At 39.0% G+C, this 14,638-nt stretch overlaps 1 protein-coding gene across 1 annotated transcript in view; it reads left to right on the forward strand.

Moving 5' to 3' along the window:
- Positions 1-244: 244 nt before the first annotated feature.
- Positions 245-14,638, forward strand: part of CAPZA2 (capping actin protein of muscle Z-line subunit alpha 2) — a 60,341-nt gene continuing 45,947 nt past the window's right edge. Inside the window, 1 exon segment of the mRNA NM_001168692.1 lies at positions 245-398. Coding sequence (NP_001162163.1) covers positions 360-398 — 39 coding nt within the window. The 5' untranslated portion in view covers positions 245-359.

A 14,638-nucleotide genomic window follows, 5' to 3' on the forward strand; every position in this document is an offset into this window, starting at 1 on the left:
GATGGGAACACAATCAAGGGCTCAGAATGTACTCGTCGCAGACTGGGTCCATATGGTCACTAGTGGAGAAAGGATCCTATACTCATGATGCTGACAAGCCTGCAGCAGGCGGCGGCAGGCGACTCCTCCTCCCTCCCAGGCCTTCCAGCCTCCTGCGCACGCGCACAGCCTCGTGCGGACCCCCGCGGGCCGGCTGGAGAGAGGCGGGGCTCCGGGGCGCGTGCGCGGCGACCTGGGCTGCGGGCCCCTCCCTTGGCGGAGGCGCGCGGCGCGGAGGACCGCACGGAAAGGGGGAAGTCAGGTGGCCGCTGCCGCCGCCGCCGCCGCCGCCGCCGCCGCGGTTTGTCGCCAGAAGGAAAATGGCGGATCTGGAGGAGCAGTTGTCTGATGAGGAGAAGGTAAGTGCCGCGGAGGTGGCGGAGTCCGTCATTGGGGAGTCAGTAGAACCCTGGCGTGTCAGCCCGGATTCTGGCCGCCGGGGAAGGGCATTGGTTTGTGCCCTCGGCTGCCCTTCCTCCTCCTCTCCTCGCTGCACCCTAGTGCCTGCCCCTGTCAGTCACCCGAGGCCCCGCGCGGGGGCAGGTCTCTGGCAGGCCTGCTAGCTCCGCTCCGCTCCTTGTAGGGTGTGTGCTCCGAAAATAGGAAGTAGGAGCCGGGCGGCGGCGCCTGGCGCGGAGGCGGGGGGCGCGGGGGGCGCGGGGGGCGCAGAGGGCGGCGGCTGCTGGGAACCCTCTCGTTCCTCCTCGGTCGCGGGGCCCTGCGCGGGGTCTGGGGACTGCAGACGGGTCCGTGTCCCGGCCTGGGAGCGGCCCAAGGGCGGTGCTCTGCCCGATGGCCTGGCCGAAGACTGTAGCCCGGGTGAGGGGTAAAGGAAAAAAATCGCTTAGGAAGAAGACCTTCCCTTCTCCCTTCTACTCCCTCCTCCCAGAAACAAAATGCTTCCTTTTCTGGTTCTCTACGCTTTTTTTCCTTTCCCCGTGGAAGTCTCCCTCCCCCTCTCCTTTTTTTCCCCCCCTTTTCTTTTTTCGGCTTTAGCATTAGGCTTGCAGCTTCCGTGTTCCCTGAAAGGCAGCGGAGTGGTTCACAAAAAGACCCCCTCCTCATGGTGGTTTTCTGCCCCGGTTGGCACTAGCCCCTCGGGGGCGATTTGGTGGCGCTCCACCGTCCTGCTAGGACTTCTGAAGAGGGGAGATTGTGCAGCTCCTTTTGCTTTATCTGAGATGCTATGACAACATTGGAACCAGATGAACGATTTAAATTCTCAGGCATTTAAAATAAGAAATCTGATCATTGAAATAGTCTCTCTTGTTCGCCGTTTCCTTTGGCTACTGTGAAGGCCCATTCCCTGAAGAGGGGGGGCCCTACTAATTTTGAGTATTTTTCTGGGAAGGGCTTGGACGTTTCTCAAACTCAGAAGTGACTGACATAACCTGTGAATACAGTTTTCCAAGTGTCCACTCTTAATTTCACAGTGTTCTTTTTTTTTTTTTTAACTTCCCGAAGCAGAACCGCGGTGTATGAAACACACACACCTCATGATGTTTAAGAAATCCTCATGTAAACCTAAGGATGTTTTCAGTTGGAACTCCCTGCCCCAAGTGTTTTTATATCCTGTAATATAAACTTGCACCGAAATGTCATGTTCTGTCTCCTTCCCGATGTGAATATGCAGAAGTGGGCCTCATCTTCAATTTCGGAAGTCTTTTTCTTTCTCTTGTGCTCTTTGGTGAAAGTGATAATAAAAGGACAAGATGGGGAGAACCAAGCAGATCCCTGTACACATAAAAGTTGCTGTGCCATATTCACATGTGTTACATTGGTAAATAACCAGGAGTTGTCATCTGAAAATTTATGCAACCGGGCACACACATATTAAAGTGCTGAAAAGTTTTTAAAGGAATTCTCATGTTTTTATTCTACCGTTCTTAAGTACTGATTAGTAGTTCAAGTGGCTAGAATCTGGCTGAGGACTGAGTATTCAGTGTGGGAGTTAATATAGTCCTGTCATGTGTTGTAAAGGCCTAAAATAGCAAAGTTTTTTCAAAATGAGATGACAAGGTTCCTCATTATCTGGGCATTCTCAGGGCACTAAGGCTCCATAAAGGCGGAGGGGTAGGGTGTCTTATTCTCCAGGCTGAACACAATGGTTTAAGAGTAAATGAATGAAAATTCTAATTTGAAGGAATTTGGTGTTATTGTTTTTATTTCGAGTTTTGTAAGATTATTCTGTAGATATTTTCATATAGATTTCATTGATATATTTAGTGATTAAGAAGACAGCTGACCAAACTTCTGGGTTAAATTCAAGTAACTAGTTAAGTGAAATTCTAACACTTTTGCCACTTCAGTTATCTAAATATTTTTTTAATCTTTTGGGAGTAGGACAGCTGGGTATAGAATCAGAAGTAGAATTTTAAAAGGTGGTATTTTTAAACCAATATTTAAATCGTGTTACTTTTTCTGCCACCTTGTTTGTAATTTTCAAAAATAAGCTTTTAAAATTTTTAGGTTGTTGGAATTTCCATTATTGATTGCAGATCTGAAGAAGGCAAGCTATTAACTTACATAGTACTCATACTTTGTATATGCATGGCTCAGTTAGACGCTAGATTCATTAATTTGTTGTAAGTTTGAGGTAGGTTTTATTGATACCATTTCATGTAATATCATTTTGCAGATATGTCAGAAGCTTTAAGTAATTCTCCCAAGGACACCTAAGTAAAAAGTGACAGAGGTGGTATTTAAACCTGTTTGTCTGAAACCAAAGTTGATGCTCTTGTGGCATTATATTTCCTTAGTAAATGATGATAGAACCCTCTTCTGGGTTTATTTTTGTGTTTAATTTGTTGATGGCTAATGTTGAAAAAACAAACATAGTTCTTTTTGTTTGTAATAAAAATTGTAAATACCAAACATTAAATAATGTTGGGTTCTAAATTTAAGTTGTGTTTGATCATTTTAGCGCAAAGTTTATTACTGTTTAACACGTTTAAAAATTTTACGCTACTGGTATAGTTTCATATCTGGTAGGAAGCATTTTAGAAATTAATCCGAATAACATCTTTACTTTTTAAAATCATGTACAATTGCTTTGTGAGGATACCACTATGAAATTTAATCTTTCACCTTTGGCCACTGGGTTAATAGGGAATAAAATTATCTGAAGAAGCGCAGTGAAGTTCTTTAAAGTTTCATTTGTTGTAGTGTATCTGACTGATCTTTTTTCATAGTTTAGAAACTCTAGGCCAAAAATAATTCATGTTTTCCACGTCTGGGGTCAGCTGCATTGTACAGCAAAGCATTTTTGTGAATTTGAAATTATATGAAATTATGGTATAAGGCTCAAAGCAGGAGAATTATTCGCTTCACACCCCTCTGTACAGTGGGAAGTCGCTCCTAAGCTCCAGAAGGAAGACAGTTATTTGTTGGAAAGGATCCGACTCCCCCCCCCCCCCCATCCTCCACCCGGCATAATCCCTCTCACCTTTCCCCAGTGATTAGTGGTCCACTTCCATAGTTGCAACTTTTATATCTTTGTAAATGTGTCTTAAGTATATAGCTCGGCCCTAACTTCTCTTCTGAGCACTGGTCGCACATTTTTATTGTTGGTCCTTTTTACAGGAGATAGTTAATAAGATGTGTTTAAATGAAACCTTCCTACAAGTAAATACATGAAGTTCCCTCCCCTTTCCCCCTACACAAAGTGGGGCAGAAATCTATCTCCTCTTACTCGTTTTTCTCTTTCTCTATTCCCATTATTCTGGTCATCCAGGTTTTTAACTTCAGCTTTAACTTTTGTCTCCTTGAGCTCTGTACCTTACAATCTGTTTCCGAATCTTGTCACTTCTATCATCAAAATGTTTCTTACGCTTAAAAAGGTAATTCATTGATATTAATATTTAGTTTATTACTTCTCAGTTGACCAGACTATTAACTGTTGTTACTTATGTTATTAACTACTCTTGTTTAGTAATAAAATTTTACTGTATGAACAGAATGCAAATTGTAGCTGCTCTGTGACTACACAGTTAAGGAAATAAAGAAATAAAGGCAGGGGAAGAAAAGTAGGGTTAGTAAACACACAATACATTATAGTTATTTTTATCTGCAGATGACTTCTTACCCTCTTTGAGTGTTGGTACTGCTCCCCGATCTGTCCTTTTTTTTTTCTTTTTTTGAAAGATGAAAATCTTACTCATTCCTCAAGATTTATCTCAGATCACATGACTGGTTTCATAACTCTTCTGAACTCTGTATCATTAGTATTAAATACAATTTTGCATAACAGTTATGTGCTTAACTGTCTTTTTCCTCTTGTTCTGGAATTCCTAAGTACAGAAATAATATTCTTAGCATCTGTCATTATGCTGCATGTGGTGAGTAGAAGGGTTCAATGAGTGAATGAAAAACGAAGTAGAAGTAACATATAAAGTCAAGTTTTTGAGGGAAAATTTAGGGTACATGAATTTTTCATTTCTAAATAATGCTATAGATTTTAAAGATTTAGATAATCAAATGAAATTCTTGGTGCTCCTTAAGGTGCAGGTACAGCTCCATATTGGCTATGGTTTAAATCATTCACACATGCTAAATATTCTTTATAAGTAGTTTATATAGTTCTCCCTCACTATATAATCATTATTTGGTTTCAGAAGTTTTGTTAGGGGGCCCCTGGGTGGCTCAGTCAGTTAAACGTCCCACTTCGGCCCAGGTCATGATCTCACAGTTCGTGGGTTCGAGCCCCACTTCGGGCTATGTGCTGACAGCTCGGAGCCTGGAGCCTGCTTTGGATTCTGTGTCTCTCCATCTCTCGGCCCCTCCCCTGCTCATGCTCTGTGTCTCTCTGTCGCTCGATAATAAATAAACATTAAAAAAAAATTTTTTTTAAAGTTTTGTTTGTATTTGAAAGCAATGTAAGTTGCAATCATAATTAATGTAAAATTTACAGTGTTCTATTAACCAGAAAGTAAACTAAACCAGTAAGCTATTAATGTAGAAAATATTCATTCCTAATTTCATTCTGTAGACGAATGATTCTGTCATTGCATGAACAGAATGTAAAACTTCTTATAGCAAGCAGAAACTTTATAGCTGCTGTATCATTAGTGGAGTTTTTTAGACTTTGCACATTAAAACAAGTTGGTAGTACTTTTTTCAGTGCTTTTGGGAGCCATTTCTACATAAAATAAGGATAGTTAGATACGTAGAACGTTGTGTCTTAGTGTAAAAACATGGGATGTAAAAACAGAGCAGAGAGTGCAAAGTAATGTTTAAAGTTGAAAGCATGACTGGAAAACTTGACCTATCGTTCTGTGCTCTGACCTAAAAGCCTGATTGCCTGAAGCAGTAACTTATTGGAAAAGATTTGTGCATGTCAGAAAAAAAACTAGGGGTTCCATAAAACCATCTATAGTTGTCAAAAAAGGAGAATTTCACAAATTTTGTTTTGAAGGTTAGATGTACTCTCTTTACATTCTTTCTCTTACAGCATTTATTTAAGCATTTCACTTTGAATCTATGTCTGAGAACTTTCCTTACACATTTTAGTTCATAATGTTTGTATTGACTGTGAATGGGAATAATTTTTGAAAACTGCCTCCACGTTTATTCATTTACCAAATATACCATACTTCATTGATTCCAGTACTCATAATTTTCCATATTTTAAATATGCCTGGGTGCCTCAGTTGGTTGAGCGTTCAAACTCTTGATTTCGGCTCAGGTTGTGATCTCGCAGTCATGGGATTGAGCCCTGTGTCATGCTGAGCGTGCAGGCTACTTAAGATCCTGTCTCTCTTCCTTTGCCCCTCTCTTCCACTTGGGTGTGTGATTGTCTCTCTCTCTCAAAAAAAAAGAAAAAAAGAAAAAGATCTCTGGAATCAGGTTCCATTGTGCAGTCAACGGCTTATGATATTAATCAGTAGCGTTTTTTCTTTTTTAGTGGTACATTAAATTATGCCTCTTACATTGATTGTGAATCAAAGTAAGCAAGGATATAATGCGACCACTAACAACCTAAAATCTTGGCATGAGGGGCTTGGGGAAGGGAGCTTTATATGGCATCTCCTTACACATTCTATTTAATATGTCTAATGTGGATCAGCAGCAGAAGGGCCCTGCTCAGTGAAGGCATGTAGAGTTTCAGGCTGTTGGAGGATTTCAGTGTGAACTTGGGCTTTTTGATGTGGTATGTATATATAATGGAATATTATTCAGCCATGAGCAAGAATAATATCTTGCCATTTATGACAACATAGAAGGACCTTGAGCACATTATGCTAAGTGAGATAAGTCAAAGAAAGACAAGTACTGTACGATATCCCTTAAAATGTGAAATATAAAAAAGTCGAGCCTGTTTTTAATTAAAACAAAAAAAAATGAAAAAAAAAAAAACCCACCAGAGCAAAATAGTGGTTACCAGGGGATGGAGGTTGGGAGGATAAGACTGATAGTGTTTAAGAGTACAAACTTGTAATGAGTTGTAAATAAGCCATAGAGATGTGATATACAGTATAGTGAATATAGACAATAATATATAAAGTGTGTATAATATAAAATAGTAATGATAAATATTGCTTCAATGGCAGTCATTAAGAATATATAAATGTATCAAAGTAACATGCTGTACACTTTTTTTTTTTAAGTTTATAGCAAGAGCGTGAGAGGGGGTGGGGGCAGAGAGAAAGGGTGAGAGAGAATCCTAGGCAGGCTCTGTGCTGTCAGCGCAGAGGCCCGTGTGGGGCTCAGTCTCATGACTGTGAGATCATGACCTGAGCTGAAATCAAGAGTTGGATGCTTAACCGTCTGCGCCACCAAGGCACCCCGTCATGCTGTGCACTTCATGTTTACAGTATGTAGCATGTCATACTTATAAGAAAATAGATACCAAAAAAACCCCACAAATTTTAGACTTTTTCCCCCACCGTCCTGGTCCTGGAAGCAGTGGGAAGGAAATGTGAATAGCACACTGATTTTTAAAGTTGCCCCTCCCTCACCACACATGCACTTGGAGATCATTACACTACTGCTCAGGTTTTAGTTAACTAAAGCAAGTTATATCTATAAACCTAATTTCAGAGGGGTCAGGGGAGTAAAAGAGAATTGTAGCATTTGTGACTAGCAGTAATGACACCATGTATTAGGTTTCAGACTCACTGAAGTTTGGTGATTTGATCACCTGTTCGGTAGATGAAAGATTATAGATTCAAAGATAAATTACACACACACACACACACACACACACACACACACACACACGTATATGGATGTATACATAGTATAGCATCAAAAAGTAATAAGTTCATGGAAAATTCAGAAGACAGAAAAATTACCTCTGCCTAGGAGGATGGTAGACATCAGTTGGGGTGCAGGCTCATGCCTCAGTGCACAACAAAGGAAGTAAAAATAGGAAACTGGGAATGAACAGAGAGTATGAGTTATATTAGGTACTTTGCAAGTTAAGAGATGCAAAGATGAACTGTGCTACTGAATATCACAGGGTTTTCTCAGCCTCAGCATTATTGACACTTGGGGTCAGAAAACATTGCAAGGGCTGTCCTATGCACTGTAAGATGTTTAATAGCATCCTTGGCTCACATGGTGCCAATAACACCTCCCTCCCCTCCCCTTGGCATGATAATCAGATTGTTCTCTATAGGACAAAATTGTCCCTGGTTGAGCACCTTGGCTCTAGACATACTATAGGAGCTAGTAAGAACAGTGGGAACTTGAGTTAAGTGTTAAGACGTGACTTAAAGTAGTTTCACAAGACATGAAGAAAAAAAACATTGCTAACAGATTTCAGAGTTGGAATCAACAGGACTTGGTGAGTGAATGTAGTGGAAATGGGAGAATCAGGGATAACTGAACGTTAAAATCTGGATAACTAGGAAGTGGTACCACCATTTACTAGGGAACTCAGGAAGAGGATGGACAGCTGGGAGGAGTAATGGTGAGTTTGACTCAGGTTATACTGAAATGCTAGCAGAATGTCTGTTTGAACATGCCTAGAAGATAGGGAAACAGAAATGGAACTTGGAAAAAACAGTCCCAGATATTTTATGCAGATTTGGAAATTTCTCTTTTGTGGCCACAAGATGGAATAAAACTGTTAAAAGAACAAGCTTAGACATAGCAAAGAGGAGAGGTCAGAGAGCATATACTTTTGCATATACACTTATTTAGAAAATATAAGAAGGAGAGAAACAAAAAGGTGAGGGATGATCCTTGAAGTAGAAATCTGTGTTGTAGTACAGAGTAGGTGCTAATGTCACAGAACTTGAAGAGAATTTCTAGAAGGAGCAATAACAGCGTTTCAGAGATTAAGAAGGAATATAGGTTTGAGAAAAGCCTTTATATTTAAGATAAAGGGATGAGAAACATTTTATCTATGGTATGCCACTATCTATGCTACATTAATCTCTCAGTTGTCAGAGTAATTTTGTTATACCCGTTTTATAGGGGGAAAACTAGCACAGATGAGGCTATTTAAGCAGTGGACTAGAGATCACTGGTGGCCTTTTTTTTTTTTTTTTTAAGTTTTCATTTAAATTCCATTTAGTTAACGTACAGTGTAATATTAGTTTCAGGTGTACAATGTAGTGGTTCAACACTCCCATACATCATCCAGTGCTCATCACAACATATGCATTCCTTAATCCCCATCTATTTCACCCATCCCCCCTGCCCACCTCCCTTCTGGTAACCATGAGTTAGTTCTCTATAGTTAAGAATCTGTTTCTTGGTTTGCCCCTTTCTCGCTCTCTCTCTCTCTCTCTCTCTCTTTCTCTCTCTCTCTTTCCCTTTGCTCATTTGTTTTGTTTCTTAAATTCCACATATGAGTGAACTCGTGATATTTGGCTTTCTCTGGCTAACTACTTTGCTTAGCATAATACTTTCTAGCTCTGTCTATGTCCTTGCAATGGCAGTATTTCATTCTTTTTTATGCTTGGGTAATATTCCATTTATATATTTGCCACATCTGTATCAGTTTGCATTCCCACCAACAATGCCAGAAGGTTCCTCTTTCTCCACATCCTTGCCAACACCTGTCATTTCTTGTGTTCTTGATTTTAGCCATTCTGACAGGTGTGAGGTGATACCTCATTGTAGTTTTGATTTGCATTTCCCTAATGATGAGTGATATTGAGCATCTTTTCATGCATCTGTTGGCCCCCTGTATGTCTTCTTTGGAAAAATGTCTGTTCATGTCTTCTGACCATTTTTAATTTGGATTCATTTTTGAGATGTTGAGTTTTAAAAGTTCTTTATTTTGATACTAGCCTTTTATCAGGTATGTTATTTGTAAATATCATCTCCCATTTCATAGGTTGCCATTTATATATATATATATATATATATATATATATATATATAGGCTTCATACCCAGCGCAGAGCCCAGTATGGGGCTTGAATTCACAACCCTGCGATCAAGACCTGAGCTGAGGTCAAGAGTTGGCCATTTAACCAACTGAGCCACCCAGGTGCCCCTTGTAGGTTGCCTTTTAATTTTGTTGATTGTTTCCTATGCTGTGTAGAGGCTTTTTATGTTGATATATTCCCAAAAGTTTATCTTTTGCTTTTGTTTCCCTTTCCTCAGGAGTCCTATCTAGAAAGAAGTTGCTACAACCAATATCAAAGAAGTTACTGCTGACGTTTTCTTGTAGGATTTTTATGGTTTCCTGTCTCACATTTAGGTTTCTCGTACATTTTGAGTTTATTTTCGTGTATGGTAAAAGAAAGTGGTCCAGTTTCATTCTTTTGCATGTTGCTGTCCAGTTTTCCCAATACTATTTGTTGAAGAGACTTTTTCCCTCTTTCTTGCTTTGTCAAAGATTAATTGACCGTAATTGTGGGTTCATTTGTGAGTTTTCTATTCTGTCCTATTGATCTGTGTGTCTGTTTTTGTTCCAGTACCATACTGTTTTGATTACTGCAGTTTTGCAATATAACTTGAAGTCCAGAATTGTGATGCCTTCAGCTTTTTTTTTTTTTTCCCCCCAAGATTGCTTTGACTATTCGGGGTCAGTTGTGGTTCCAAACAAATTTTAAGATTGTTTGCTCTAGCTCTGTGAAAAATGCTATTCGTATTTTGATAGGGATTGCATTAAATGTGTAGATTGCTTTGGGTAGTATAGACATCTTAACAGTATTCTTCCAATCCATGAGCATGGGATGTCTTTCCATTTCTTCCAGTTTCTGTCATCAGTGTTTTATAGTTTTCAGAGTACAGGTCTTTCACCTCTTTGGTTAGGTTTATTTCTAGGTATCTTAATTGTTTTGGGTGCAGTTGTAAATGGGATTGATTCCTTGCTTTTTGTCTGCTGCTTCATTATTGGCATATAGAAATGCAACAAATTTCTGTACTTTGATTTTGTATCCTGAAACTTCACTGAATTCATTTAACAGTTCTGGCAGTTTTTTGGTGGAGTCTTTTGGGTTTTCTGTATAGAGTGTATCATGTCATTTGTGACTAGTGAAAGTTTTACTTCTTCCTTACCAACTTGGATGCTTTCGATGCTTTCTATTTCTTTCTGTCTGATGGCTAGGACTTCCAGTACTATGTTAAATGAAAGTGGTGAGAGTGGACATCCCCTATCTTGTTCATGACCATAGAAGAAAGGCTGTCAGTTTGTCCCCTTTGAGGATGATATTAGCTGTGGGTTTTTCATAGATGGCCTTTATTATGTTGAGGTGTGTTTCCTCTAAACCTACTTGTTCAGGTTTTTTATTGTGAATGGAAGCTGTGCTTTGTCAGATGCTTTTTCTGTAGCTGTTGAAATGATCATATGGTTCTTATCCTTTCTTCTAATATGATATATCACATTAATTGATTTGCAAATATTGAGCCACCCTTGCAACCCAGGAATAAATCCCACTTGATTGTGGTGAATGATTTTTTTTTAATGCATTGTTGGATTTGGTTTGCTAGTATTTTGCTAGCATCTATGTTCATCAGAGATATTGGTCTGTAGCTCTCTTTGTGGTGTCTTCATCTGGTTTTGGTATCAGGGTAATGCTGGCCTCATGGAAAGAATTTGGAAGTTTTCCATCATTTTCTATTTTATATAGAATAGTTTGGGAAGAATAGGTATAAACTCTTTAAATGTTTGGTAGAATTCACCTGTGAAGCAATCTGGTCCTGAAATTTTGTTAGGAGTTTTTGATTACTTATTCAGTTTCGTTGTTGGTCATCAGTCTGTTCAAGTTTTCTGTTTCTTCCTGTTTCAGTTTTGTTAATTTGTATGTTTGTAGGAATTTATCCATTTCTTCTGTCCAGTTTGTTGGCATAATCTCATATAAATGTTTGTATTTCTGTGATGTTGGTTATTTCTCCTCTCTCATTTGTGATTTTACTTATTTCGGTCCTTTCTCTTTTTGATAAGTTTGGCAAGAGGTTTATCAATTTTATTTTTTCAAAGAACCAGCTCTTGATTTCATTGCTCTGTTCTATTGATTTTTTTTTTTTTTATTTCCTTCCACTGGTTGCCTTTAAGAGAGCAATTTTATTAGAGCCCTGCAGCAGGGAGCAGGTAGAGAAAAGCCAGATTACCCAAGTCTAAAAGGTGTGTATATGCTTTCCTTCTTCCAGAAATGGCCTTTTGTTCATGTCCTCATTGTAAACAATCCTTCGGTAACCAGACCAAAAACTTCCCTCATGACTTTTGTATCCTGGCCTGGCCTATCTATGCTCCCTTAGAAATTTGTGTATACCTTTGTTATAACATTTACCAATTTTTTAAATAGATTTACCCGATTTTCCTAATTCCTTTGTTCTTCAAGGGCAGGCCTTGTGTCTTACTAATCTTTGTAATTCCAGTGGAGTGCCTGGCATACATTAGATCATTGGTTTTCAACTCTAGCTGCACATTAGAATCAATTGGAGAGTTTATAAACAAACTTGGATGCACAAGCTTCACTTACAGGTGAGGCCTTGAGCCTTTGTACCCTTGTAAAACAAACAAAAAAAAGCTTCCCAGATGATTTGAATGTGCCATGGGGTTGAATGTCACTGTATTAGATGCTCCATAAATGTTAACTAAAGAAAGGTAAGAAGTGGCAACAATAAGTATAAACTATTTTTGAAAAAATATGATAGTGAAACAAAAGAGAAAGGATAGGCATTACTACTTCATTTTTTCCTACTATTTAATTTAGGAATACTTTGTTTTTTAAGATAGAAAAAAATCAGGAATGTTCATGGACTAAGGGAGATGATTCAGAGGAGATAAAGAAATTGAAAATTTAAGATAAGTAATAGTTTATACATACCTTCTTTTTCAGTTAATGATAATGCCTACTTTGGACTCACGGGTTTTTTAGTATTTTATTTTATTTTTATTTTTATTTTTATTTTTATTTTTATTTTTATTTTTATTTTATTTTATTTTATTTTAAGGTTTATTTATTTATTTTGAGAGAGAGAGAGGGAGAAAGAATCCCAAGCAGGCTCCATGCTGTCCACGCAGAGCCTGATATGGGGCTCGAACTCATGAACTGTGAGATCATCACCTGAGCCAAAACCAAGAGTCAGACGCTTAACTGACTGAGCCACCCAGGCACCCCATTTTGTAAATAAATGGTAAACACATGTTTAAAGAAAAATTGTTTTTAACTCAGTAGATGATCTAGTTTTAGACTGATAGGGACTCACTCAAAATGATAGTTATAAAGGAAAAAATTATTGAGGAAAACTTGTCAAATTATCACTTTTAAGTATATTCAAAAAAAGGTTGGCTATAACACAGCCTACAATAGTGATCACTTCATCATAAACTATTTAAATATGTTAGAGTTCAAAAAAGTATTTTCTTTTTTTAAAAAAAAAATTTTAATGTTTATTTTTGACAGGGGTGGGGTAGGGGCAGAGAGAGAGGGAGACACAGAATCTGAAGCAGGCTCCAGGCTCTGAGCTGCCAGCACAGAGCCCGACGCAGGGCTTGAACCCACGAACTGTGAGATCATGACTTGAGCTGAAGTCAGTCAGTCACTTAACCAACTGAATCACCCAGGTGCCCCCCCAAAAAAGTGTTTTCTATTCTCATTTTACTCGTAACTCTCAAAAAGACATGGAAGTTTTTTACAGTTATAGGAAACAGTGTCAAGTAATTTTGTAGTTGAAATGGGAAAATGCCCATTAGTTCTTTTTAACTTTACTATTAGTCTCTAAGGCAGTGAACCTTTTTGGTATCACATTCCTTGAGAATCAGGCGAAACTTGATTCCTTTTTTCAGAAGAGGATATGTAAATTTTGCATATACAATGCCTTCTAGGGCAGTGGGTATAATAACTGGCCACCCATCAGGATCACCTGGGGAGATTTTGTGAAATACAGGCTTCCGGGTCTCAGTACTCTAGAGATGGATTCATTAGATCTGGAATAGAACATGAGATCCTCTATTTTTTTCAAGAGCTTTCAAAGCAAATTTAACAGGCATCTAGACTTGGGAAATCTTAACTCTAATGTCTCCTGACTTGATCAGGGAAGAGATAACTATGTGGCATAGTGTCCAACATATGGGAATTAAAGGGGATATTGGCAGGGTTCTCAGGTAAACTATAAGATGCCTCATTAAATTTTAATTTAAGATAAACAACAAATAATTTTTAGTGTAGATCTTTCCCATGCAGCTACTGTGCAATACTGTTTGCTTCTAAATTTAATGGTAACAGATAGCTATTTGTGTGGTGTGTGTGTATATGTGCTTCCGTGCACTTGCGTCGTCTGCTTTTTATACTTTCATCTCCTTCCCCCTGTTGCTCAAGTCTTTCTCAAAAATTTAAATTTGTTGTCAGCTTACTGTTAAAGCTGCTTTGCTGAGGACACATGGAGTTTATGTGCAGCTAGCCCTTCCCGCTTTGTTCTCCTTCCTGAAGAAGGTTTTCGGTCCTCTTCGGCAGTGTAGATATCAGATAAGATTGCACACTTCAATATTCTGTAGTCCAGGAAGCATAGGATGGTAAGGCACCGCTGCTTCATAGAATTGAGCCACAGGTAGTCATCTTTCTGGATATTGTGACTAATCTCTTTCCATCACTGTGGTGATGCTTGGCTTCTACACATGGTAGTCCAGTATGATGTGCAGATGCCACATAACTCATCAGTATTATTTGCTTTGCTTATCATCTGGCCTCTTTATCAAATTGAAGAGTGTGTGGAGAAGCTGATTTCTGTGTGTAGGCTCAGAGTGTAGGCATGTTTTACACAATATAAAGGGCATCAACTCCCCTCTTGCCTGCAGCACCTGAGGAACAGTTTGTGGCAGGCAGCATCCCAGCATTAACGAAATACTTCTTTAACTGTCTGCAATCTGAGATAGCTCTGATCCTAAATGAGTACCTGCCAACATTCACAGAGAGAGTGGTGCCGGGTAGAAAGCAAGAGATAGTTTTCTATGAGTTTATCAAAATGAATCTTAGCTTTAGTCAGTGAAGAAGATGGTATTCTTTCCTTTCTTAGGTAAAGGATTTGGAGAATTCTCTCTTTTTTTTTTTTAAGTTTCTTTATTTATTTTTGAGAGAGAGAGAAAGAGAGAGCATGTGAATGCCTGTGGGAGTGGGGCAGAGAGAATTCCAAGCAGGCTTCATCCTATCAGTGCAAAGCCAAAATCGTGGCTCAGACCTACCACCATGATATCA

Source organism: Felis catus, chromosome A2 (genome assembly GCF_018350175.1).
Source record: "Felis catus isolate Fca126 chromosome A2, F.catus_Fca126_mat1.0, whole genome shotgun sequence".
NCBI lineage: Eukaryota > Metazoa > Chordata > Mammalia > Carnivora > Felidae > Felis > Felis catus.